This window comes from Lissotriton helveticus, chromosome 2_2 (genome assembly GCF_964261635.1).
Source record: "Lissotriton helveticus chromosome 2_2, aLisHel1.1, whole genome shotgun sequence".
In the NCBI taxonomy this organism is placed as follows: domain Eukaryota; kingdom Metazoa; phylum Chordata; class Amphibia; order Caudata; family Salamandridae; genus Lissotriton; species Lissotriton helveticus.
Window position 1 is genome coordinate 349,145,573 of NC_136060.1, and position 27,933 is coordinate 349,173,505.

Here is a 27,933-nt window from a genome sequence, read left to right on the forward strand (position 1 = left end):
GGACCTCAGACACCAACTCTTCAGTGCATTTCTGGACATGTGGACTCTGACAGGAAGAAGGACTGCTGTACTGTAGGCAGGACTGCCACTCTGCTAGACTGCTGATATGAAGGACTGCTGCCCTGCTTTGCTGACCTGCAGCCTTCTTGCCTGGGTGGGAAGGACTGGACCTGCATCTCTAAGCCCAGGACCTCAGAGTGACTAAAACTTCTAGTTGATCAGAAGCCTCATGGACATAAAAGGGTTCCAACAACCTCGAACCCATTACCTGGACTCTATTACCTGTGAGTCCTACCCTGCCAAGTGGGGTCAACACAGTCCCGAACCCTTGGAACTGGGCCTGAAGGTGCTCTGCCAACTCATCTGTGGCCCCAGCAGAGCTGACGCTTCTCTGCTGCGAGGCCCAACCCCGAGAAGAACAGACGTCTCGCCTCTGTTGCATGGACTTTCCCGGCACAAAGACTTCACATGGCCCTCGCCCTTTGGAACCAGCTGGTGCACCATGCATCCTCGATGCAGGACTTCACATAGCAAGCTCCCTCATCAATGATGCAGGACATTGCATCGCAGTCTTGCAGCTCCTCGGAACCGACGCTGTACAACGCATCTCTGACCAGGACCTCGGATCGCCTTAGCTGTGCGACTCATCCTTGACACAGCACTCTGCAACTCTTCGCGACCAGGAGTTACGGTACTCTTGTTTAGTGGGCCTAGCTGAGTCTCTGTAGCTGGCCCGTGCTCTATCACAATCAGCGTGAACTTATGCCTGTTCCGCTCTAACGTGACCAGATATCTACAGATGGCGCTTTCTGCTTTTTTACACCATTTCTACTTAAATCTTTAAAATTGCATAGCTCCAGTTCTTCTGATTGGATTTTTATTGTTTTGATATTAAATTATTGAATAAATTGTACTCTATTTTTTCTAAATTGATGTAGGATTTTTTTGGGTGCTGTGATTCACTTTATTCCTGTTTGTAGTGCTGCATAAATACTTTACACGTTGCCTCTAAGTTAAGCGTGACTGTTCTGTGCCAAGCTCCCAGAGGGTTGAGCCCGGGGTTAATTTAGGGTTTGTTTGTGACTTCACCTTGACAATGATTGTGTTTTCCGCTTGGGTAGGACTTCACACCCCTCAACCAGTAACCCGATTTGTTACAGTCAGGGATGGGCAAATGTGGTTGACAGGGGGCAGGTTCTTAATGTCATGTTTGGCTCCTCATTATTATTCTGCCCTACTTATATGTTGGAAGCAAAGGCAGATGATTTGAGGAGACCATATATAACAGAAAATGATGGATGGCTAAAATGTGAATAATGGGTGTGTTTTTCTCTATGGGGTTTTTAGCGACATAGACAACTCTTGTTGTCTATTTGGTGCCACTCATAAACCCCTGGTAAAAAATGTCCCTGTTATTCACAGTTAACCATCTATAATTCTATATATTATGGTTACCATTCCTTTGGACTGTAGACATAGTGGTGCGGTAACCAAGTATATTTTATTTCTGACTTTGAAAGTATGAAATCAGAAATATAGAATATGCTAATGTTATGCATAACCTTTTGATAAATAACAAGGCCGACAGATTTACATAGACTTATGATTTTATTGCAATTTTCACCCACCCAGCCAAAGAGCATTAAATATTAGCAAATATTCTATTATCAGCTGTGAGCTGGCACCCAAATGCTGCACGCTTCCTTCCCTGAGGCCACTACTGCACTCCCTGTGCTAGAAATAATCCTCACCTGACCATCCTCGCGCAAGCTAGTAATGAGACTCTATGCCAGGATTCAGGAGACTATGCGGATAATTGTCCCCAGACCACAAACTACATGTGAGGCAGATCTGCCCCCCCAACACACACACACACACCGACAATCAGTGGAAATACTACTATATTCGATCTTGGGCACTATCGCCTACCTACTATGTCTGGTGCATTTCAAGTATTTAATTAGATTATATCATACTCCGGATCAGTTATTTCACATGGGGCTAATTGAAGATGCGCAATGTCTATGCTGCACGATCCCTAGTGTGCACTTTTTTTATCTGCTGTAGGACTGCTCAGCTGTGCAGAGATTTTGCCTTGAGATTTTTGAAGCTATAGATGGGCAAGCGACTGAGCTCTCGCTGAAGGTTGCGCTATTGGGATACATAAAGGATGTCCCCTTGGACATGAGTAAATTGACGGCCATGATATGCCTCTTGAGTGAAGCGCCAGGTGGCGATGCACTGGGGACGACATCCAGTGCCACGCAAGGCTGGGTGGCTGTACGATGTGACCTATTGCCAAGAACAACTTACGGCGTACTGGATCATGATGTCTGTGAGATCCCGCCCCCAAGATATTTGGTCCACCCTGGAAGGCCACTTGAGCATGCAGTTTGCCGATGTAGAGAGTGACACTGATACAAACCTGATGGCCATTGCTCGGCTGGAGGCCCCTTCCTCTGAGACTCAGACTACATAAGGTCCTAGGTGTTATTGCTCTGATTCTCCCTGCTAACATGAGTACTGGTGCACTGAGGTTTTCATTCCTTGCCCCGTCCTTCTGGAACGCCCTCCCTCTAGGCTTAAGACTGGCTTCCCCCCTAATCCACTTCAGGTCCCTTCTAAAAACCCACCTGTTCCGCAACGCCTACAACTAACGCTCTCAGCCCCACGGATTGTCTGTTTTCTTTATGTTTTAGCGCCAAGAAACCGCCAGGTGTTAGTTGCGCTTTATAAGTTCTTTTTACATTACATTACAGAGTGGAGATACACTAGTAGCTGCTTGCTCAATTGTTATCTTTCTGAGTGTTCCCCCCCTTTTCCCTTCCTTTCCTATTTCCCAGTTTTTGTGAGTACTAAAGCCGGTGATTGTGCTATAGGCTATTATATGTAACTGTACTTGACCTCTTTTGTTACTGTATACAAACCTCAATAAACAGAATTAGAAATATATTTATATATATTAGCGAATATTCACAATATTTACAATTCCTACTTCCATGGAAAGACTATTATATCCCATCACTTCCTGACTCATTACAATATCTGAAAAAAATCCTCTGATTAGTCCTCAGTTTTAGGTGAAATCTCCAAATACAAAGTTCTGCTGCAGATCCTGATTTGTTTGAGCCAGATCGCAGGCACCTCATCATGCGTTGAATGAGGCCAGTGTTAACAACCAGTACATTATGATGTCTTGTATGCATAGTTAATGCTTCAAACCTGCTACCAGTGCATTGTTTTCATCATTGCTCAAATGGTCAGTGATGATGCCACTAAGGCCATCTTTCAGCATTACTCCTTAGTATATCTGCACAAATTCTCCATGGTGGCTTTGCAGAAGGGCTTAGGTCAATTAACAGTGGTTGAGCATTTTGGCTTCACTTTTTTAACAGCAAACGATTATACTACGAAGGGTTTAACAACTGAATATAACACTTATATAGTCTTGAGGGATGGCGCTTGGCCATAAACATGATGGCCACTACCTGCTGAAGCTCCAGGGTACCCGTATCTTTTGGGGGCAGATTTGGATGTTAGATGTAAGTCCCGGCGATTATGGGGGAATGAGCGGGGGATGCAGTGCTGCAATGCAGTGTATTCGCTCGCTCATGCTCCCTCTACTGTTGCTGTAATCAGATAAAGTATCTGATGAACTTTCATTGAGATGGTGTTGTGTCTCAGTCACCTTGATGCTGTCACGTCCACGTTCGAAACAATAAAGTCCCAGCTCGTTTTAATCTCAGAGTGCAATAAATGTCCCGGCTCGCAGCTCAAATAGCTTTCATTGCTACGAAAAACCATCCACTCGAGCGTTTTAGGATTTATTTCCTCAAGTAAACAGGACTCTCAACACAACACAGTAAATTGTCAGTAAACAACGTCTCAAGTCCAATAGAGAACTGAAAACTTGAATAGCTGTCTTCACAATGAAAAAGAAGAACACAGCATGAAGTACAGTGTTATTTCAGATTACACCGTGTGACTGCCCTGATGAAAATCCCTTGACTCAAATAGGGATTTGAAACGCGTCGGCCCAGTCCAATAAGAAATCCATGAAGGAACTTGTCAAAGAAGTCCCAAGAAATCACAAAAAGGGATAGTTAATAACGCTCTCATCATCCCCGTTGACTTAGAGCGTTATCTCCATGGCCAGTTCTTCTCTTAAAAGTTTAATGAAATAGTTTTGTCATGAGAAGCACTGTGAGGTTAACTCTCAGAAACTAAAGACTGGTGTGATATGTTTATTGATTAATGAGATTGCAGTTGTACTGTTATTAATTTCTTTTTTACTTTTGTTATGGATTTCTTTCACTGTTTCAATCTGTGAGTATATTATCACTTGTGGTGTTCAACGTGATTTGTTTTTCACTTGTGTTATTCAACGCAAAATGTACGGTGTATCATTTTTTGTACTTGCTCACATGAAAATAATAACATGATTGTAAGTTTATGAATATGGCAAAGTAATTGAGCCAGAACCAAGAAAATACATTTATATTGGTCCATATGCCTGCTTGAATAAACAGCAGGACATAAAAACAAGTTGGCCAGATCCCTCTTCTTTTTTTAGATTTAACTACGTCCGATCTGGCCACACTCGGACGTAACCACTATTTGACCTACTTTTAGAAAGTTGGAATCTTCCTGCCTTAGACATTTAGTGCCTCAAGGTCACATGAATGGGTGTAGCTGACAGTTGGGATGTGTGCATTCCTCCTAGACAACCACACACAATAGAGAGCTAGGTGTGCCTGTATATGCCATCACAGGCAGGATGGGAGGACCGACCTGTGCACAGCCCTCCTTACACTTGAATAGGATGTGTCCTGTCTCCCCACAAACGGCTGCAGTCCCCCTGTAGTTAGTCTGGAGACAGGGCAGGGGAGGCAGTAAACCTCTGCACTTGAAAGGGAACTTCTAGAAGACTCTCCCATTTCAAAGGATGTGCCTGGTATAAATATTGGACCTCAGGCACCAACTCTTCAGTACACCTCTGGCTGTGGCAGACGCTGCCAGGTAGAACTGCTGTGCAGCTGAAAGGTCTGCCACTCTGCAAGACTGCTGCCTTGCAACTACTGCCTTGCTGGACTACTGCTTCCCTACTGCCATCCTACCTGAGACAGAGGGATTGAACCTGCACCTGAACCCCAGGCTCCTAGAGTGACTCCAAGGGCTAGTCTACTGGCCTCCTGTTCAGAGCCACAGGGACATAACAGGCTCCCAAACACCTCAACCAGCACCTATATCCAGCTGGAGCCAACCCTTGACCCCCAAGTGGTGCCTCTCATGTCCTGAACCCTTGGTATAACTTCAGTGGAGCTGAATTGAGGCCAAAAGCATGTCTCTCGTACTGTCTGCTAACGCAGAGTTCCGTCAAACCGACTATTCACGCTACAGCCTCGACCGCTCATAAGGAGTGCCACCACATAGCTCCGGCCTGACCGTTCGCAATCACAAGAGGATCTTCGTGCGACAGCAACGCCCATCTATAATGCCAGACCTGCTCTTTGCCCTACATCGATGACCATTCGCAATGCTTTCTTGCACCTCACGGCCCCCTCCACCGCGAACAGGACTCTTTGCCCTGGATCGAGAAGGAAACTTTTCAGCAGGACTAACCTGAACCCTGTATCTGACGGCCCTTCATTATGGTCAGCTTGAACTTGTGATTTCCTCCAGGAGCTTCTCCCACTTTAAAGTGGGTACTAGGCATAAATAATGAACCCTCAAAATCTTCAGTTCCTTCAGTACAACTCTGAAGTTGTGGAAGGACTGCAGAACTGCTGTGCTAGAAGGACTGCCAATCTGCTACCCTGCTGCTTGAGTGAAAGGACTTGGCGTGCATCTTTAACCCAGGACCACCAGAGTGACTCCAGGGCTAGTTGGCTGGCCTCCTGTTTAAAGCCTCAGGACAGAAGAGTCTCCAACCATCTGACATTGGGCAATGTCCCGCCTTTCCGGTTACTTCCATCCGGTTTTCACCCAACATTCTATGCTAGATTGATTAGAATTAGGTATGTAGGTTTATTAGTTTTCCCCAGGGGACTACAAGGGCTGGCCATATTTGCATGTAATACTTGATTTTTTCTGATAGCGCCCCAGGTATTTCCTCTATTGGGAACGTATTAAGTGGATGAGAAGACACTCGGTTGAACTTCCTCGATTAGCTATTGGTGCGGCCATGTTATCCAGTTATCCTTATGTAATTCCTACGGTTGGTGTGTTTATCACGTGTTATTCACCAATCTGCATGTGACTCACTTATAATTGAGAACTTCACTAGCAGGTTGTTTGATTGGAAGGGAGCATTGCATGGAATTCCTGGGTAATGCTTCATGCTATAATGAACATCGTTCCCACCTTGATAGGCACTTTACGTGACTTTCTGCATGTTTCGGTCACAACTGAGCACAGTAATAGAGACCTTTTTCCATGGATCTCTCACTTATTGCAGAATTCTCAGAATTTTATTACAATTAAATTGACGATTTTTCCTTTTACTTTCTTTTTCTCATTTTTGGTTTGTTTCTGGTTTTCTTCCTACCCCCACCCCACCCCCCCCCCCTTGTTTTTGGAGGTTCTTATTTTGATTAAACTTACTTCATCATTGGTTTATGTATCCAAACACTGTATTGTCTTGCTGATGAACCAACATGTTTAGTTGCTTGAAACGTTATCGACCTAATCACTCTGACCCTTTTGATTATGCAAAATTGATGGGGTGCAGCAGAGTTGGGTTTTACAGAAGTGTGGATTTGTTCTTATATAATTCTTTTTGTCTCAAACCTTTTTGCCTGTGTGTTCTTTTGATACCTGTTCAGGTGCGCCCGCAGGGGTACCTACCCCTACAAACCAATTTTACTTTCATGTAATAATAAACTTTTTTTTAAAACAATTGCTCAGATATTTCCTGAGCATTCCTTTTGCTCCCAGAGTATTACTTTTCTTATCTAGTGTTTAGGGACCCTTGTTCCTTATAACATCAACTACCCTTGATCCCTAGATATCATTGGGTTTCTCTTGTATGTCTGAAACAACACAACTTTCTAAAAGTGTCACTTTCAGAATTGTGACTTAAAATCTGACCCATTCAAGAGGGTTTTAAATTACAATTTCTCAGACACCAATCATGCCCCAAGGGCTGTTTAGGGCTCACCCTAGAGGGGAGTTACAGTTATTAAAAATTAAGGGTTAGGCCTGTCAAAAGGATTGTTCTGCAAGGCCAAACTGGCAGTTTAAAACCTCACACACAGTCTGCATTGACAGACCAGAGGCATGTTAGGCCTATCTGAGTGGGTGGCACTAGTGCTGGTGGCTCCCAGTGTGACAATCATTTTGGGTGCTACCACACCCCATGACTACCTCCTTGAATTGAATTCTCTCACTACCACCTGGCTAAAGTGCCCCTCATCTCTCCAATTATAAGTTATTGCCAAACACAGCACCCCCTCGAGGTCAGTGTCCCCTCCACAGGTTAGCACCCAGTGTGGCCGCACCTGTGGCACTGCCCTAAAGCCGCCTGGGTGGCACAATAAGTGCTGGTAGCATTTAATTAGGCCCCGAGTACATAGAGTCCCACTTAACTAGGGACTTGCAAGCAAATTAATGTGCCAATTAGATGCAAGCCAATGTTGCCATGTTTAAAGAAGAGAGTACAAGTACTTTTGCAGTGGTTAGCAGTGGTAAAGTGTACAAAGTCCTAAAACCAACAAAAAAGGGTTCAGAAAACAGGAGGGGTGAAGGCAAAAAAGTTTGGGGGCGAGCCTGCACAGAGGACCAGGTCCAATAGGTACAGTAAGAACCATGAACTAAAATTGTGGCATGTTTTTACAATAACGGAAGAAGAATGAAGTTGGTTATGAGCCAGATAAAGGGAGAGAGGAATATAGTCCATGTTTCTTATCATGAAGAGCTACACTGGCACAGCACAAAGCCAAGCGTCTGTTTTTTACATTTGAGATGTCTACATTTAATAATTGTAGCCCAGAATTTTTCGAGGTTAATGCAAACAACACAGTCAATACATGTTGGAAACAGATTGCCTCTCTTTGTTTCCGACTTGTGCTGTCTAAAATTTATGAATTACTCAGTGAATTTCCGAGTTTTATATATGGGGCCCGATTCACAAAGGTAAACTGAGACGAAAGTCTAACTTTACGACTTTAAGTATTCACAAAGGGCATTCACAAGTAGTAAAGTTAGACTTTTGTCCCAGTCAAACTTAAGTTTTAGCCTTAAGTTTAACTGAGACCAAAATTGAGACAAAAGTCTAACTTTACTACTTGTAAACATTGGAGGCTGCTACCTGTTAGCAGCAGGGGGGCGTTGTTGGGGGAAGGGGCGGGTGGGGAAAATGGGTTACAAGAAATCACTTGATACAGCGCTCAGCCAGGGGGTGGAGGGGTGGGCATGTTCTCCAAACAGGCTGTAATGAGCCTACATGGAGAACACAGTATGTGTGCATGACTGTTTTGGGCTGCCCTAGATGGCCGGCCAAGCACTCATGCTCACATAGGGAGTGCAAACCATTCTTCCCCTGCTCTGAGAGCAGCCCCGTCCCTCAAAGACGCTGCAACGGGGAAAACCAAATTGATAATAACCTCAAGTTACTATCATTTTATTTTTCCTTTTTTCACTCTGCAAAAAAGCAGTGGGGCGACACACCTCTGCCTTAGCCAAGGAGCCCCCACTGCTTATAAATGCCCTTTGTGCATACCGAAAGTCATAAAGTTAGACTTTCGTCTCAGTTTACCTTTGTGAATCGAGCCCACAAACTTTAGCCACCTTAGGCATATCATGATGGGCTCTGCCAACTAAAGAGGGCGTGTTTTTAAGCGCCTGCAGTGAGTACAATCAATTCATCTAACCTGATGTTTCTCTGAGTTAGTTTATTATTTTAGAAAGCACAACTCAGACAGAGGTAGAAAAACACACAGGCGCTGGCTGTATGCTGAGGCAGCAGAGCAGGTAATGATATGGCCCCTAATACGCAAAAAAATAAAGAAATACAAGCGCATTGGTCTGTACTGAGTCGATACAGCTCTTCATGATAGGCCCCATGTTTCTTCCACGACAATTATCAAGGCGCGAAGGTAGCTGAACTTGTATTTATTAGAAGCCAGCAGCCCAGGCTGTGGTCTTGATTTTATTGAGAACACAATACCCATTCTTTGGCAGTTTTTCTCACTTCCTCTTTAAAGAATACTGTTTCTAATCCAATCTTTTGCTTTTAAAGGTTTGAAAAGGAAAGACGTGTTGTTGTTTTTGAGGCAATTGATGTTGGAGAATGTCTCACTCAGAGGCAATTTTGAGCTAGTTTTGTCTTTAGTGCATTGTAAAGGCACTGTCAGCTTGACAGCTTGCTTCCTTAAAGGATGGCATTTACTGCTTGCAACCACACTGGAAGAAACGTGCAGTACACAAAAATAGAACACTTTAACGCGTGTGATGAAACTTTGCTGCGGCGTAGGGGAGTTATTTAATTCAATTCTCTTCTTTAGTATCTTTAAATAACTTTATGGGGCTGTATGTCAGAATATCGTACATAAATGTGACGGAAATATCGTGATACATATACTTTTTACAAAATGTCATCCCATTTTGTGTGTATTTAACATCATTATTTCCAAGGAGGCCAGCCGGACTGGGACAGAAAATACCTCCGGACAAGTCAATAAAAGTGACCCCCATTAGTGAGTTAGGCAGCTAAAATAGTGACCCATATTCGCAATTTGGGGAAGTTGTGGCTCACAAACTAACCTGTCTGACCAGCCCATGGGGAATTGCCTGATTGCCCTATAGGCCACTGCTCTGAAGTGGGAAATAATTTAATAGACAATGTTTAGGGCATGTAAATGATGTCAGACAATATGTTTACAATATTCGGGTACCACCCCCATTTTTTACCACACACTTTGTATATCTGGACCCTTGGGTTTGCCGGAGACGATTACAAATAACAGAGCAATCTGATTGGCTGAGAGGGCTTTTTTCCCATCTGCCTCCTCACTCTTAGTGCTATGACTGGCTGGCTGCAACATGAAGATAAATGTTTCAGCCGCCATTTCAAGGCACGGGGACTTGCTCCCTGTGTCCTACAAATCAAACAAATTAGGTATAAGCGAGCACGGTAGGGGTACCCTGACTCCCTTAACCTTGTATATTTGGTAGGGGGGCAGGGTTCTGCGATCCCATGAGCTTCCTGCAGTAGCCTCACTGGAGAGCAGGGGCCATCCTGCCTCCTGCAAGCATCTCACAGGATTAGAAAAAAAGTTGAAAAGGTGGTCTGACCTCAGTCTCTATGGTGAGGTACCACAAATAGGCAGGATGTGGGGTTTAGGGTGGGTTGGCTGCCCATGGGGTGTTGGACGCAGAGTATGGCCGTTGGTATGGTAATAAAATATTACTTTACATAAAACCCTAGAAATTCACTGAAAAAAATAAAGGTTAAAGTGATGTCAATGTTGGGTATAGTAATAAATAATATCTTACTTTGCATTAAAAAAAACTCAGAAATTCGGTGAAAAAAACTAAGGTTAAAGGGCCGTTATAGTTAAGTAAAAATTTCAGTTTAAATGTAAAGCTTTTAACTAAAGAAACACTGAAATTCAACAGTTATAGTTACTTCAAGTAACAATAACTTGCACCATCACCAAGCACTGTTTATGACCTCACATATTTCAACACTCATGACTTTTTCTGTGACATCATTGATAGCATTACTCATGACAACTGAACTTAAAGTAACTATTCCTTGATATACACACATGTTGCAGATTCTCAGAAGTACTCATTTGAGTTACCATTTCAGCAAATGGGAATGTGCATATCTGCACGTAGAACTGTGAAATAAAAATGTATTTGAACTTGAAACCCTTTTTTTTTTCTTTTTTCTCCATGTGGAAAAACCTTTAGAAATTTCCCTTAAATGACCATCATAGCTTGGCGTGTACCCCCACCATTAGCACTATTAAAAACATTTACTTCCGTTCTTTATAAACGTACTTGAACCAGGAAACTACCAGCCATTGTGCGAGTTAGTGTAGTGTCTGCAAGGTTAGCTCATGCTCCAAACCACACACTTGAGCCATTTGCTTAAAGAAAGGGATGCTTCGAGAGAAGAATTGCCTTCTGGATCAAGGTGACATGGATACATTATTTCTGTAGATACATCTTCCCCCTTAAGAGTGGCTGACACAGTATTAACTTGACTTTGGAGTATGCTTCATGCAGTGTTGTAATGAAGTCCTGCTGTTGCCTGCCCATAAAAACAATAGTTAATTAAGATGTTGTGGGTACCCGCTGCAAAAGATGGATGCTCTGGTGACGCAAGTGATCCATCATAGTAAGAGAAAATTCCTCTTCACCGCGCTGCATTAATAGAACACAGTGATGTGATTTACAGATAAGCCCTGGCTTGATGTATTTACTCCAAGCCGTCAGTCATCTGACCCTGTGACCCCTAAACTACCCGCCCTGGATCTCATCTGCCGAGGTTTCACATTTATTATTTCATTCACTCTTGCGATTTCTCACGCGGCTGAACCTCACAGAGATGGGTTTCAAATACTTTGTAAAAGCCATTTTAAATTATAAGCAGGCTTTAAATTTAATATGAAAGAAAGCACCCTAGCAGGGTGCTCTGAACTCAACATAAAAAAAATATATTTTTAAATGTCTGCTGTGTCTTGTATTGAGATGTCTAGGTACATTTCTGAAAGAGTTGCATTTGCATGATTGAAATATACACCAAGGAACTTTAAACTTTAGTGTATCACTTTGTGTCTAGGAAATTTGGGGTCCCAGCTGGTTGAGTACAAGGAAGAAATGTACATAACATCGGACTGTGGAAATACTTGGAGACAGGTAAGAATTCATTAATTACAGTACAACTTTCTCTATCACGTGTTTACATGAAAGCGCATCAAATGTCAAATTGGTTCACATTTAGTGAGTTTTCATCGTCAAGGCCTGCTTTATGCTTCCATGCGGATTATTTGTCACTAATGATATTTGCAGATTAGCATTCCACTTGGATCACAGAATTACCGCCTTTCACTGACGTAATTGTATTTAATGGTCTTAGAGAGAGAGAGTGAGAGAGTGTATCTGGTTGTGTGTGTGCGTGTGCGGTGTGTGTGTGTATTTGTGTAAAGAACAATAAGGCCACTAACACAGTCTGGGGCTCAGAATGGGTCTCAACCCTTGGTAGCTTGGCTGCGAGCAGGCATGCTTAACTTCAAAGACAGGTATGTAAATTTAAAAAACACAAATTCAGTAAATAATTAAGACACAACACACAATAAAAATCCAACACCAATTTATAAGTATGGAAAAGAGTGTTATCTTCAAAATGGCCCCAAAACAGAAACAATCCAATGTAGGGAACAATAGATATGATTTTTTAAAGATTTAGAACTATACAGCTCATAGAAACCTGTAGTGCCTATTGGGACATGTGGTTGCTTAACCGCTATGGAGCCCTATGCAGCTACCCCTCGCGGTAGGTCTCGGTCAAAGTTTTTACTTAGGAACTTTTCTGGAGCTTTTCTTCCTGGGGTCTGCCGAAGCTCTTGGCCAGTCAGGGTTCGGTGAGGGTTCATCCGCTTGTTATTGTTATTTGGGATTTCCAGAGTGCATGATCACCTACTGGTCTCTAAGCGCTATGAGAGAGAGCCCAACCTCGGCACATCTGCCGGAGTGTGCATCCCAACTTTCGCCTACAATGTGCCCCAGGCTTCAGTAAAAAGGAGTATTTTTAGACTTTTCCTGAATGGGAGGAGGACGGGTTCCTTACAAAGGCTTGCCAGCAGCTTATTCCAAAGTTGAGGAATCATTGTGGAAAAGGCTCTGCCCCCTTTGGAAGACATATTAAAGTTGGGGCAAGCCAGCGAACCAGCATCCGATGACCCGAGGGACCGCCCTAGTACATAATTTACCAGGCGTTCCTTAATATATGCTGGGGCCTGACCATGGATGGCTTTGTGGCCTATGCATAGGCCCTTGAACCTGGTTCTCTGCATGACCGGAGCCAGTGTAGCTGCTGTAGTAGGGGGGTGGCGTGAGCCCGCCTTGGGAGCCTGAAAATCAGTCTGGCAGCATCATTCATGTTTACCTGGAGTTTTGTTAGTAGCTTCTCCGGGAGGCCAACATACAAAGAGTTTCCATAATCTAGACGTGAGATGATCATTGCTGACACTGCCATCTGGAGCGCCGTAAATGAGAGAAGGGCGTCAAGTCTTCGTAGCAGTCTCAGCAGATCCACACATGTTCCCACCACGATAGAAACCGGGTGGCACATGGAGAGCTTGGCGTCTATTTTTATGCCGAGACTCTTTACGACTGGGACTGGCTTGGGAGTGGGACCGAGCTCTTGTGGCCAGAAGAGGTCATCCCAAGGGTTGATATCCGTGGTAATGGCCAATACCTCAGTTTTATCGGGGTTGATTTTGGGAGAATTGTCTGTCATCCAGTTGACTGTGTACTTCAGAATATTCTGCATCCGTACATGGGCCATGGGAGAGTTTTCGATCTGGATGATAATATGGATGTTGTCCTTATAATTAAAGACTTGGCACTCCATACCAGTCAATGTGGCCACCAAGGGCTGGAGATAGGCATTGAAAAGAAGGGGGGACAACGCTGAACCCTGAGGAACATGGCACGTTAGCTCACCCGTATCAGAAAACCTGGTCAGCCAGTTGAATCCTTTGGGATCGGCCTGACAGAAAGGACGCAAGCCATTAAAATGCTAGCCCCTGGACGCCTAGCACCATAATCTGCAACAAGAGTTGGCCATGATTGACCGTGCCGAAGGCCGCGGACAGGTCTAGCAGGACCAGGGCGCATGGCTTCTTATCGGCCATAAGACTGAGTTCGTCCATCACTGCCAGTATTACCAATTCTATGCTGTGGTGAGGCCTGAAACCTGCCTGTTTCATTTGAAATAGCGGATTTCTCTCTATGTGGTGTGATAGGGTTTTCAGCACATGTTGTTCCAACACCTTTGCCAGAAAAGGGAGCTGGGAAATTGGCCTAAACTTTTTAAAATTTGCTGTATCTGCCCCGTGTCTTTTCAGCAGGCGTATGACTCTAGCTTCTTTAAAGTTGGCCGTGACATGGACGATTTCAAGAGACCGATTTAGCAAGTTAAGGACCTCACTCTCCACCCCGGGGAGCACTATTTGAAACACCCTACGGGGGAAGGGGTCTGCTGGTGACCCCGATTTGATACGGCCCATTAGGAGGCTCAAGGAGTCATGGTTTAGCTTTGGGAAGATAGTGAGGGCTTGTCATAGGCAAGCAGTATGAGGTCAGCCAGCGGAGTAGAATTGACGACGGGGGTATGGTGAATAACCGACAAGAGGTCATTAACTTTGTGCAGAAAGTAGGACTGAAACTTGTTGCAGTCTTAAGGGCAGCCCGGAGGTTTCTGTTCTTGTGACTGTCTCAGCTCCTTTAAGATCCGGATAGTCTCCTTCTGTTTGTTATCTGCGGAAAGAATCCTAGATTTGTAGTATTCCACCTTCCTGCCTATAATGGCTTTTTTGTAGGTTTAAAACATGGCTTAGTATTTGGAAAGAGCACCTGGACCGTATGCTTTACGCCTTGCTCTCTCGAATTGGCACAGTGTTTTTTTCTTACCTCCTAAAGCCTCATTAAACCAAGGGGCCCCTTTGCCTTTGCTCCTCACTCTGTCCCTACGTGCGGGAGAGAACTTAGCCTGAATGAGAGAGACTCGCTTTCCTGGTCAAGGTTTCCCTGTACTGGCCTTATTGGGGCTGAGTTACGAAGGGTCCCCACCAGGTCACATTCTTTTATTTTCTTCCACCTGCGCACCACTTTCCATTCTGGGGAAGGAGATCCCTTGGCCTGTGAGCGGAATCAGGCACCTGATCAGGAAGTGATCAGACCAGGTGCACAGTCTGATATTTATCAGGCTAGCTGAAGGTTGGGTAGTTCAGACCAGGTTGAGGGTGTGACCCTTCCATGGTAGTCAGTGCCTCTTCCAGTTGTTTAGCATAGATGTCCCTGGGTACCTGATCTCAGTGAAAGTTAAAGTCCCCTATCACCAGGATGCACTGGTACCGGGAACTGAGGTCAGTGACTAACTCAGTTAAGAGCTCAATGAATTTGGGAGATGTACGAGGGGGTCCTCTTATGGAGCTTTTTTTCAGAGTTGCTCCAAACTTCTGGAACTTCGTCTTGAAGTCCCCTAAAGGTGACCAGTCAACCTCTGCATAGGGCCTTCCACTGTGCAGCAAAACGTGGCGCTGCATTTTTTTAAACTTTTGAACAGTTTGAGCTGAAAACATCTGTTTTGTTAAATTTGGCAGATCATGCAGCAAATGATGGAATATTTGCCAATGCGGCAGTCTATAATTATGCAAAAAAAATGTTGCGGCCGCATAATTGCATAATTCCAGTGGCCCTGGATATAATGCACTTGTAATACGGCAGACTGGATCGCCATCACATTTGTGAGGAGCAACATGTCTGCTGACTAAATCAGGCCATTCGTTTCATGTAGCGCCTTCTATAACAGATAAACCATTTTAGAACTTTCAAATTACAGTTGTTACTATTATTATCTAGCTCATTTGTGCTTAGTTTATATACCTCAGGAGCATGAACGGCTGAGTTGACTCTATGCAGCTATACAACTGCGACCTGCATGTTGCACACTTCAGAAGGTAAAAAGCATATGTCACACAGAGTTGTATTGCTTTGTACAACATCGTAGTAGAACCCCTTATATTTTGTGTGTATCACAGCTGTCAGCTCCTTGTTGACAAGGCACATATTTGTTTCGGGGCTGGCCATCTGAGCCAACTATTATGGATTACCACCATGCACAGTTCACTTGCAGTGGTTTTGGATATCAATTGTACCATTGTTAACTATGCTAAATGGCACAGCTATTCCTGAAAAACAGTATTTAGAGAGAACCAGATGCTCTTCCACAGGCTCAGCTACATAGACAGACCGGAATGAAGTACACACACATGCGCACTGTTAGAACTGGGGGTCTCTAGTTGGCAGAGGTAGGTACCTTTGTCCAAATAGGGACCCTTGCTTCTAGTCAGGGTAAGGGGGATACACACTTTAGATAACCCCTGCTCATCCCCTTGGTAGCTTGGCAAGAGCAGACAGGCTTACCTCAAAGGCAATGTGTAAAGTATTTGTACCAACGCTCACAGTAATACAATACAATATCTTTATCTAAACTAAATAAGACCAAAACGACAAAAATCCAACATACAAAAAACTCAGTAGAGCGTCTTTAGAAAAGTTGTTGCAAAAATAAACATGTAGATAATGAAATGCGACACTTTACTCACAAAGTACCTGGGATGCGCAACGCAAAACAAACAAAAGGGTCGCAGAGAAGGCGATGCGTTGATTCTTCCTGCGCTCTGGTTCCAATGCGACAAGATGGCGCATCGATGCGTTGTGACGATCCTGTGCGGTGTGACAATGTAGAGGCGATGCGTGCCCACCCGACGGCCGGTCGGCGAACTCAGTGGTTGTCTGAGCCGTGACAGGCCCTCCGACATGCTTCTCTGATGATGCGACGACACCCTGGGTGATGGCGACATGATTCTCCGGTGTTGCAGCTTCAACCAGCAGCAGCACACTTCCTCAGCGATGTGACGGCCCTGCGACGCGCTTCCTCGATGATGCAACAGCAGCGGCTGCGGCGGCGTCATGCTTCTCTCTCGTTGCGTCGCGCTTCCAGCTCCCCACAGCAAAAAGGCCTCATATACAGTTACAGGCGCTCCTGAAAGACTGGACACCCAGCAAGGAAGTTCAGGGAAGCTTGGGGTGAAGCCCTTTTGTGCCTGAGACCTCAGAAATAGGAGGCCAGCTCTTCTCAGGCCCTTGGAGACTTTTCTTCAGATGGACACAACACACAGCAAAGTCCTTCTTCAAGCAGGGGACACAGCACACAGTAATGTCCCTTGGTCCTCTCCGAAGTAGAAACAGGAAACTGCAGGCCAACCCCAGACACACAGCAAGGGCAGTACTTCTCCTCAGTCTCTTCAGCTGACCTTCTTTGGCAGGGATTCCTCTTGATCAAAAAGTAGTCTAACTTTCAGGGGTTTCAGCTCTCATATTTATACCCCAAAAGTCTTTGTTCTCTATGTATGAGGGGTCCTGGACCCAGTCCAACCCAGTTCTGGGTACACTCTACTTCCGCCCTGCACGCAACCTTTGCAGGTCAGCGGTCTAGTGCTCCCTCACCTGCAGGGTATTTATGACGATATGGAGGAAGCGCAGCGGACGAGCGCAGCGGGAGCGCCGACTTCGCGCCGAAGTCGCGCATAAGTCAAGCCCGTCTGCGCCCGTCCGCGGCCGACCAGGTCCAGGGCCCCGTCGTAATGCCCACTTTATTTCTTACTCCTCCGCCGATCTCTTGGACCTGTCCTGCTCTGGACCCATCCCTGCCCGTGCTGTCAAAGCGGCTCAAACATGTGGCATCCTTATCCCTTCTTACCACCCGCCAATAGATGACCTCTCTGACCCCTCCCCTTTAGCGCCTCAGATCACCACCTCCTTATCTATTTACTATCTGAACACCCGCTCCCTTGTCCGACATCAGCTCGAGATCTTTCACCTACTGTATCAAAGCTCTATTGACATACTTCTCTTAGCTGAAACTTGGATCACCGAGGACTCAGCCCCTGATATCCTGGCAGCAATCCCCACGGGCTACTACATTATGCACGCCAACCGGCCTGCGGGGAAGACTGGTGGCGGAGTGGCGGCCATTATCCGCTCTAAATATACCTTCTCCGAGATCATGATGACCCCTATCCCTAAAACAGAACACTTGGCACTAAAATTTACTTCCCCTAAATCATCTTTCATCTGTGTCCTTGTATATAGACCCCCAGATCCTATGCCTCTCTTTCCCCAACTTTTCAGCGATGCTATCGCTCAACTGGCAATCAATCATGCCAATATTGTGGTTATCGGGGATTTTAATTACTGGCCATCTGACGCCCACGAAAGCCACTCATCGGTGGAATTCACTGACCTCCTCAAAGGTATGAACCTCTCCCAACACATTCACATCCCCACCCATCTGAAGGGTCATATCCTCGACCAGGTCTGGACATCAAACCTTGACATTTCACCCCCCTCTGTTTTTCCGTGCTCCTGGTCTGACCACCACCTCATTTCCTTCCACCTACAACTGCACACCCTGTGTCTGCCCCCCCGTATGAAAAACAAAATGGCTCGCAACTGGAAAAGGGTCAATCCGCCTGATTTCCACGACTTATTGGCTTCCACCGTACCTACAACGCAGTCTTCACTTGAGAATCAGGCTGAAAAACTTGACGAATGGCTGCGTCAGGCTAGCGACAAAGCTGCCCCCCTTAAAACTATTAAAGCTATGCGCCCCCATGACGCTCAACGTTGGTTTACGGACCAACTTAAAGCCGATAAACTCGCCTTGCGACAAACTGAACGCCGCTGGCGTCGCCATTACGATCCTCAACTCAAACTTGTTTTCACTGAGACCCTAAAATCTTATAAACAATCCATCCTTGCAGCCAAGACAGCATACTTTTCACAAAAAATTTTGAATTCTACTAACAAAACAAAGGACATTTTCTCAATTGTAAATGAGCTCTCCATACCAGATAGAGTCACCCCCCAACCTCCGCCGACCCAAACCCTCTGTGATTCGCTCAATTCTTACTTTATAGAAAAAATCACAACAATAAAAAACAACATCCCTACCCCTTCTTCTTCTATTCCTCCTCCTCTTCCCCCCACAAACACTAGTATCCTGACTGAATTTCCACCCATATCCTTACAAGAGTTCTCCTCACTTCTTCATAAGGTCAGCTCAGGTTCCCCCAATGATTGCTGTCCTTCGCAGGTCCTGAGAGAAGCCTTTCTTGCTTGCCCCGGCCCCCCGATAGCGCTACTTAACAACTCCCTTGCTACCGGGGAGGTCCCATCTTCCTTCAAGCAAGCTGCAGTCTTACCAATACTAAAGAAACCCAATGCAGACCCCACTACACTCAGCAACTATAGACCCATCTCCCTTCTCCCCTACCTGGGTAAGATCTTGGAGACCTACGTCACCCGCTGTTTGAGCTCTTTCATTGAGAAATCATCTTTCTTAGACCCTCAACAAGCGGGATTTAGACCCCTCCACTCCACCGAGGCGGTCATTGTAGCAGTCATGGACACCCTTAGGAAAGGAGCTGACAAAAACATCCCTCAAGCCCTTGTCCTATTAGACCTCTCAGCGGCATTCGACACGGTCGATCACACCATCTTGATCGACCGTGTCCACAATGCCGGCATTCAAGGAGTGGCCCTTGACTGGCTCAGATCCTTCCTTCACCAGCGCTCACAGTCTGTCCACCTCTCCACTTTTTCCGCACCTTTCACTTCCCTCTCCTGCGGTGTCCCACAGGGCTCTGCACTATCCCCTCTTCTTTTTAACTTATATCTCCAACCACTTTTAGCCTCCCTTCGTAACTCCCCGGTCACTATTTTTAATTATGCAGACGACCTTCAGTTAGTTTTCCCCATAGACTCCCTCCCTTCCTCCCGAATTAATTTTCAGGCCACCATGCTGACCATCGCAGAGTGGATGTACCATAGCCACCTAAAGCTGAACCCCACCAAGACTGAGCTCGTCTTGGTGGGCGGCCCCAATCACCCATGGAATACCACCTTCTGGCCTACATCTTTAGGGACTGCTCCTATTCCTGTGAGCGCAGTTAAAAGCCTGGGGGTGATTATCTCCGAAGATCTATCAATGAGACCACATATCAACGCGATCACTTCTGCCTGTTTTTTCCACCTTAGGCGGATCCGCAAGATCAGTAGGTTTCTTATTAAAGAGGCCCTGATCCAGGTGGTCATTGCGCTCATCACCTCCAGGCTTGATTACGCCAACATTCTGTACGCAGGAATTCCTGCATGTCACCTCCACCGTCTTCAGCTGGTGCAGAATCAGGCTGCTCGCCTGATCTTTCGTCAGCCCAAACACCAGCACGTCACTCCCCTCCTCCGTAGTCTGCACTGGCTCCCTGTTTCCAAACGCTGCACTTTCAAACTGGCATGCACGACTTTTAAGGCGCTTTCGGACGCAGCCCCTAGGTTCATCTCTTTAGCCTTGTCCCGTCACATTCCTCCTAGAGCTCTTCGCTCAGCTTCATTAAACCTCCTGGAGGTCCCAAGATTTAAAAGGAAAAAGCATGGAGGTCTGAGTTTCTCCGTACTGGCTCCCTCCACCTGGAACGCCCTACCTTCTTCTCTCCGTCTCTGCCCATCGTACGACTGCTTTCGTACACTTCTAAAAACCCTGCTCTTTCAAGATGCCTATGATTAATCCCTCACCCTTGATCAACGCTATATGTTCACCCTCGATCAACGCCATATGTCAACGCAATATGTCAATGAGCGCCAAGAAACCGCTGGTGTTAGTGCGCGTAATAAATAATTTTAATAGAATAATAGAATAGAATAATTTCTTTCTTACTTTGTTAGCGTGGGCCAGGGCCATCAGACGCACCACAGGAGGTGGAGCCAGCATTGTGGAAGGCAGGCACAGCCCTATTCAGGCCCAGGTGGTACTCCTCCCACTATTCCAAATGCAGATAGATCTATTCAGCCAAGTGCTGACTCACCCAGACTCCTGGAGCCACCCCAGCCCCTGTCACTGTGACAGCCAGTCCACAAACAAGCAGAGGCACACAGAAAGGTTGAACAAGAAAATAGCCACTTTCTAAAAGTGCTATTTTCAATCACCAAATTTAAAAACCATCCTTCCTAAAAGACGTGTTATTAAATTCTGAGTTCGGGGATACCAGATTCCAATTTTCTATCTTGCTCCTATGGGAAGATATGCAGGTAAACATGTTACACAGCATTCCCCATTCTTTCCTATTGGCAAGATAGCCTTTCAATAGTGAAAAACGAAATTGGCAGCATTTCACTATCAGGACATGTTACCCACACTGGTACATGTCCGACTTTTCACATACACTGTACCCTGCCCAGGGAGGTACCTTGGGCCTACCATAAGGGTGTCCAATGTGTAAGAAATGGGAAGGGTAGGGCCTGGCAAGTGGGTGCACTGGCCAGGTCGACATGGTAGTCAACAAACTGCGCACAGGCACTGCAGTGGCAGGCCTGAGACCTCTTTTCAGCGCTACTCATGTGGGTGGCACACTCAGTACTCAAGCCCACTGGTAGCATTTGAATTACCAGCCCTGGCACACTCAGTGCAATTTACTAGGGACCTACTGGTAAAACAAATAAGCCAATCATGGATTACCAATCACAATAACAATTCACACAGGGAGCACTTGCACTTTGGCACTGATCAGCAGTGGCAAAGTGCCCAAAGCATCTAAAGCAGCAAAAACGAAATCCAGCACAGTGTCAAAATTACGGGAGGTAGAGACAGAAAGTCAGGGGAAATCACACCAAGGATGCAAGGTCTAACACGTACACACACACGCACACACACTTTTCTTTAAAAAAGTTGTAAATCTGCACTTGCAGGTGTACCCCTACCACCCCCCAAGTAGGTGTACATTTATGGCTTTCAAGAATACAGAAACCTTTACAGAACTACGGCTGGAATGATTAGACAGTTGCCGTTTTACAGGCTTTGCTCAAGTGGTTCATTTGTAAAAAAAACTAAGTGCCAGGGCTTTTGTCAGGAGGCAGCTGGCACCAGCCCATTTCTCCTGTCAGCACTGCCTAAAACAGAACCTACTACTAACCATGAAAGTGGGGACAGGATGTGGTGTGATGGCAAGAGCTGCCGACTTCAAAGCTGGGGAACCAGGTTTGAGACAGGGTTTGTTTTCAGTGTATGGCATCATTCTTCGAAGGTTTCTGCATACCTTTAGTCACAGTGCCTACAGCTCATACATGATCGTGAGGTTAAATTCTGTGGAAAACAAGTGAGTCATTTAAATCCCCCAAGCATTATCTTCATGTTCTACAGCCCTTTTGCTACCAGATAAACATGATAAACATTCAACAATTACATGTTAAATTATTAAAACTGTTCCTTCAAGACATGGGTGCCTCTATCATCGGTAATCCAACATATAGCTATAGCTTGAAGCATACTTCTATCATTTTATTTAAATACATAAGGAAAGAACACTTGTCTGGCTTTAAAAAAATTAAAGAGCAGAACTAGGAAACAATCTGTAGTGATTACTGCTTCCTAGAGGAGCATTGACTGTGGGGCTGTGTACAAGAAATGCAATTTAAGGAGGAGATACTAACATCATTGCCTAGGACACATCAACATGGGCATGTCTATGAATACAAGTTCAGACAGCCTGATGCCATTCACCCAGACATTTTGCAAAGCAGGGTGGTGAGAGCCTGTCATTGAATTCCTACACACATGATATTTTACATAGCTGTGGGGGACGGTTCAAGACAAACTAGATAAGATTGTCTTTCAGGCGCTGCTAACTGGCAGCTGACTGAAGCGTGCAATAACTGATTGATGGGGCAGTGGCAGCACTTATTACGAGTTAAGAGCTAGAAATGTAGCTAGATTTCATAAAGAAAACCAAAGCAAAAAATATCTGGGATTTCTGATTCAGTCTGCTTGCTAAATAACATCATATCTGATGATGATGAAACATGCATAAGATTTTGTCAAAAGTGCTCGAAAGATTTCACTTCTAATTCTTTTTAAACGACTGTTATATACGTTACTGACTACTTAAAACATGTTTAGTAAAAGAACTAATATGTAAATTGCGCCAATGCACGCTCAGTCATAGGCCGGCTACAATGTAAGTAACATTATGTCAGTCACACTCACTGAGCAGGACTTTTGAAACAGGTACTTTGAGCCTGGACTTTTATTGAAAGCTAGGTATATCAACCAGCACAGCTCTTAACAATGCTGTTATTTTCCCCCTCAGTGCATATTTATTTTCAAGAATAAATACAAAATGCAATGCAGCGCGCCCTACGAAATTTGTTTTATTATTAAATTGTTTACTTACCTCCAATTATCCATATTCCAGTTTTTAGAACCTCCCACCCTGCCACTCCCCCGCCCCGCCTTTCAGCCCCACCACAACTCGCTCCACGGGCCGCGGCTGGGGCAGAGGTACACATGTGGGTGTGGGACCAGAGAACCTGGAACTGCGTGGTGCACACTGCCAAAGGAATTTCTTGTGCACAAGGAGGATTACTGCCATTGAAAGGGACCATGCACCCTTCCAGAATAGTGTCTGGCCACCTGCTGCTGTGTGGCACCCTGAAGTGGGGTCTCCAAGGGCTTGTTGGCTTGCCCGGTTCTTTTGGAGGTTTCAGAGTCATCAAAGATTTCCCCAGAGGGAGTCACATCGTCTACTTGTGGCATTTGGGCTGCGGTGCCCTTCTAAGTGCCCACATCGTCTGCTGGATCCCAACTGGTAGCTCAGCATTAGCTTGGAACTAAGAATTATGCCTGGAGATTGAATTGCCTTGTGCAGAGCCCTAGAAGTCTTGCCCGCATCTAAGGCGTGTGGCCCCTGCACTGTGAGGACCTCAGCATGCATAAGCATCTTGTTGGTGGTAAGCAGATTCCCCTGTTGTGGGATGCATCATTTACAATTTATTGATTATTACAAAATTTAACAATGAAATTATAAAACACATATTATTACTACACTTATGACAGAAAATGCAAAAAAATTTCAAATTACATATTTGTACAGTTCAAGCATTAGCGAATTAAATTTTTTTAATGGACATTACAGGTTTGATGCAAGCAAACACCTACACCAAAATATTATTGATTTTTTTAAGTGTTACCACATATATAATTAACTTTAATAAAATACGGAAAATGCACTGGTCAAGGGTAAATGTTACATAAATAAATATATAAAATTATTCAAGTTTATAACTAACATTGATTTTACATTTAGTTCTAAAAAACAAACGTTTTTGTCTAGTGCAATTACAAAATTATATTAAATTAATATTATTGGAAAAAAATGTGATGAATATGTTTATAATTTGATAGTTTATGAAAAAGTAAACACTCCTATATGAACACATTATGAATGTTGATTAAAATCCATTTTTTGTGTAATTGTCCAATATCATGAAGGCCGCTGCACCAAATTTGGAAAGAAAATAAAAAACTAATAATACAGGTGTGTTTCTTTAAATTTCTTAAACGACATTACACACACATACATTACTTATTAGGAAAATATTGCTTGCAAGAGAGATTTCAAAAGGCACGAGTGCAGAGATAATTTAAAAAGACAATTCAAAAAGAAACATGTTAAAAATGAAGCTTACCTTTGATTCCGGCGACGACGAGGTTGATTTTATTTGCTTTCTTGGTCATATCAAAAGAAGGACTTGGATGATCAGCTTCATGACAGAAACAGAAGCGGAAAAAGAAAAAAAGGTATGTTTCTATTTTCTATCGCTTCAAAACCGCCAACTCCGGTATGGAGTTTTACCCTCCCACCACAGTTACATCGGCAAGAAAGCACATCGTGATTGACCCAGTGGAAATATTGTCTGGACTCCCTCTGACAGCCGCTTTTGCCTATGGTGCAGTGGACACAGGAGAAAAATTCTGACAGAGAAGGCAGCACTCGTACAGACTATCATCCATAGACTCATCCGCATCTAAATTGAGTAGGTGGACTACCTTGTAGGTGGGTGCAGAAATTGATGGAAAAGTGAAGGTGGGAACAGATTCGCCAAGCTCTACATCAGGCCCTTAGTCACTTATTTAGAGCTCAGATTTTCTCAGCAGATCAAGGCTGCATGTTCTCACCGAACAGGCTCTAAGAGGCCAGATACCATTGGCCCCAGGTTCCATTGAAAAAGATTTGCTACTGTGGAAAAGCTTCGAGTGGGAGCTATGGTAATCTTTGGACTAGCGGTGACGTACCTGTGTCAAATCAACTTGTCAGGTTGGTCCCAGTCTTCCGGAGGTCTTTGGAGCCAAAACCATTCTAGGTCCCAGATTTCAGGAAAAGTTTGGAGTAGTAAACCTTGACACCAGCCAAGGTTCCAGAACTTTGAGGACAGCACTTGAGGTCAAGACTCACTCCAAAAGAGGCCAGGGCAGGTCCAATTGGAACTGGTCAGCTGGGCATTTGCAGAAAAGTCTTCTTTTATTTTGTTATGTCCTGTAGCATGAATAGGAGGTCAGCCTTATGAGCCCTAGAGTCCACTTATTTGTTCAGAGTACAAGAGGGAAAACAAGTCCAGTCTTCTAGACTCTTCTCAGGTCACAGAGAGCAGGTCCACTCCCCTTTAGTTCTTCCATAGGTCCAGAAAGTGTTATGCCTGGCACCAGCCTGTGTATGGCTCTTCCCTAACCCATAGTATAAAAGTTCCCAGTAGCAACCCTACCCACTTTTGCAGCATTTCATGTGTACCTGACTGCAGACATTTACCACGGTGTATCTGTCTACCTAAAACCAAGATGACAGAACTTTTCTTCCCCTATGCAGAGCTCTAGTGCCCATCCCAGAGCCGTGGATAGGGTAATGAACAATCCCTCCTCAGTCGTCATTCTAAACCAGTTCTGGGGGCAGCTTCTCTCTCACTGGTATTGGAGTGTGCCTCATTGGGTAACAAAGGAGGGCCCTGTCCAGCTGTCAACTAACATTTGCCTGAATGTAGAGATGTGTTTCATATAGTGCACTATTTGATAATTTGATGATTTGTGCATAATCTATCAGTGCACATATTCCAGATTTTTTCAAGCACAAACTGGATGATTTGTGCTTGTGTTATACTCTTTAGCTGTTTGTTAGAGGGTTACATTGCAGAAAAGGTGCTTAAAAGCTTGAACTGTCAAGCAGGTCAGAATACGAAATTTATGAAACCTTAGTCATATCTTTCATGAAGGTGAAGGTGGAAACAACAGATTTTCCATTTGATGGCCATCATTTAGCATATTTGTGTGCAGGAGGCATGAGGGGCAATAATATCTAGATTACTTGAGGAAATCGACTTTATGCCTAATAAACATCTACTCTTCTTCATTATCTTGCTGAAGACATTTGCATTACAACCACTTTGCTATTTCCTAATTCTATTACTGACAAAGTGTGGCACGCTGCCCCACCAACAGTCCCACAATGATACAGGAAGTACTTCTCCTTTCCCCAGGAGCCCACCCCAGAAGGGACCAATCACAGAGGGAAGCTATGAAAAATAAGAAAATTCTTGCATATAGGAAGCAAGGGGGGAACCATGGACCTGTCCAGGAGGTGACTTGTTTAACTTTGTCAGTTCCTAAGAAGGATGTTGAGAATAAAGAGATGAAATGATAAAATGTGGGAACAAATTGTAACAAAAGTAATTTCCACTCTAAGTACTTAAATCAATCACTCCTGATGTATTCAAATTTACAAAGCATTATTTATTGTAACTTATTATCAAGATTACTAATCTTCACTCTTGGTTTAGGCACCTGGGGCATGCATAGATGTTAAGATATAATATTATACATTATACATAAATGTATAAAACTTATGTAACAGGTAAAAGGAAAAAGAACATACACCAAACTACGTTCACAAAACAAAACATGAATTGAAAACAATAAATGTGCCAACTAGAAACTTTGAGCTGTGACTGCCACCAACTGGCTGTCGTTGGCGGTCTCACCTCCATCGGGCTCACCTTCCCTGCCCGACACATTAGGATGGCGGGCGGTGTGATGGGTAGTCAGAAACACCGACCGCCACGCATCCGACGGGTTCCTAGAGCCCACCAGTGAGGCGGAGGGCCTCGCAATCCCTGCATTGGTGGCGGTGCCTACCAGGCACTACCGTGCGGATTACGAAGTCCCTCCCTACCAGCCTTTCCATGACAGTTCACCCACCATGGAAAAGCTGGTGGAAAGGGACATTGGGGGCCCGTAGCATGTGCTGAGCCCTCCTGGCCATAGACTGTGGGCACTGGGGGGCACCTATGGTGCCCCTACATGTTCCTGCACCATGTGGCAAGCACTGCATGGTGCCTGCTAGGTAGTGCGAGATATGTGTGGTGACCCCTTTTTGTCTTGCGGCATGTGCTGCAGCCAGTTTGTAGGTGGGTGGTCCCAAATAGGAAACAATGGCAGACGGACTGAAGTCCGCCCACCATCATAATCAGACCCTTTATTTCAGTCTCCCAGCGGTTTAAACAATTATGGCTGTACTTTTTATTTGTTGCCCAGTCCATAGGGGAGGTAGTCCATACAGAGTACTCACACGAGGGACAATCTTGCCCTCTGAGTCTTAGAGCCTTAATATGAGTTTTGTGGTCTTGGTCTGGAACTGTCACTGCATCAGTCCCAGGAAGACCACCAAGTCCGCGGCTATGTCCTTAGCCCAGGTTTTGTGGAAGTACTAGGACAAACCGCTGCATTTTATTATGGGAAGGAAGTTGAGGTGCAGCAGTAATGCACATTTTCACTGATTAGTTGGTTCCAAGGCAATAGTTGTCTCAATCGTGAATGATCGAACGAGGTGGGCGAAGAGACCTCTGGAATAGATGCCCATTGCTATGAGGATCATGTGTAGCGGTGATTGAAGGGACAAACAATGAAAACTAGAGTGAAACTAGCCAGGATGGAAATGTCTATTGGTATGTGAAGTTGTAAAATTTGTTTACCACATTTCTTTTGTACCTGTTCTATGGAAATATTTGCAAACTCGTCAAGGCTGCAAAACTTTTTTCTTTGCCTCTTTTGCATGCATATTCTGACTATTGAAGTAATTTTTCATTTAATTTGTAATTTTTAAAAATTGCAACATTCAGAATTCCATGTTCAACAACCAGTATTCTACACCAGCAATCTGTCCTCTGGATGCTTACTCCACTGCTGTTTTTACTTCTAAGCCCCCTCCCAGCTTTCCAGGTTCATCTCCCTTAGTTTAGTCAGAGTTACCTGTAAAT

At 44.7% G+C, this 27,933-nt stretch overlaps 1 protein-coding gene across 5 annotated transcripts in view; it reads left to right on the forward strand.

Annotated features, from left to right (window-relative positions):
* SORCS2 (sortilin related VPS10 domain containing receptor 2) overlaps positions 1 to 27,933 on the forward strand; it is a 2,165,153-nt gene that overhangs the window by 1,828,882 nt on the left and 308,338 nt on the right. For all 5 annotated transcript variants that reach the window (XM_078678523.1, XM_078678525.1, XM_078678524.1 and 2 more), the window contains exon 12: positions 11,792 to 11,868. In XM_078678523.1, the coding sequence (XP_078534649.1) occupies positions 11,792 to 11,868 (77 nt within the window). The remainder of the gene's footprint in view (positions 1 to 11,791; positions 11,869 to 27,933) is intronic.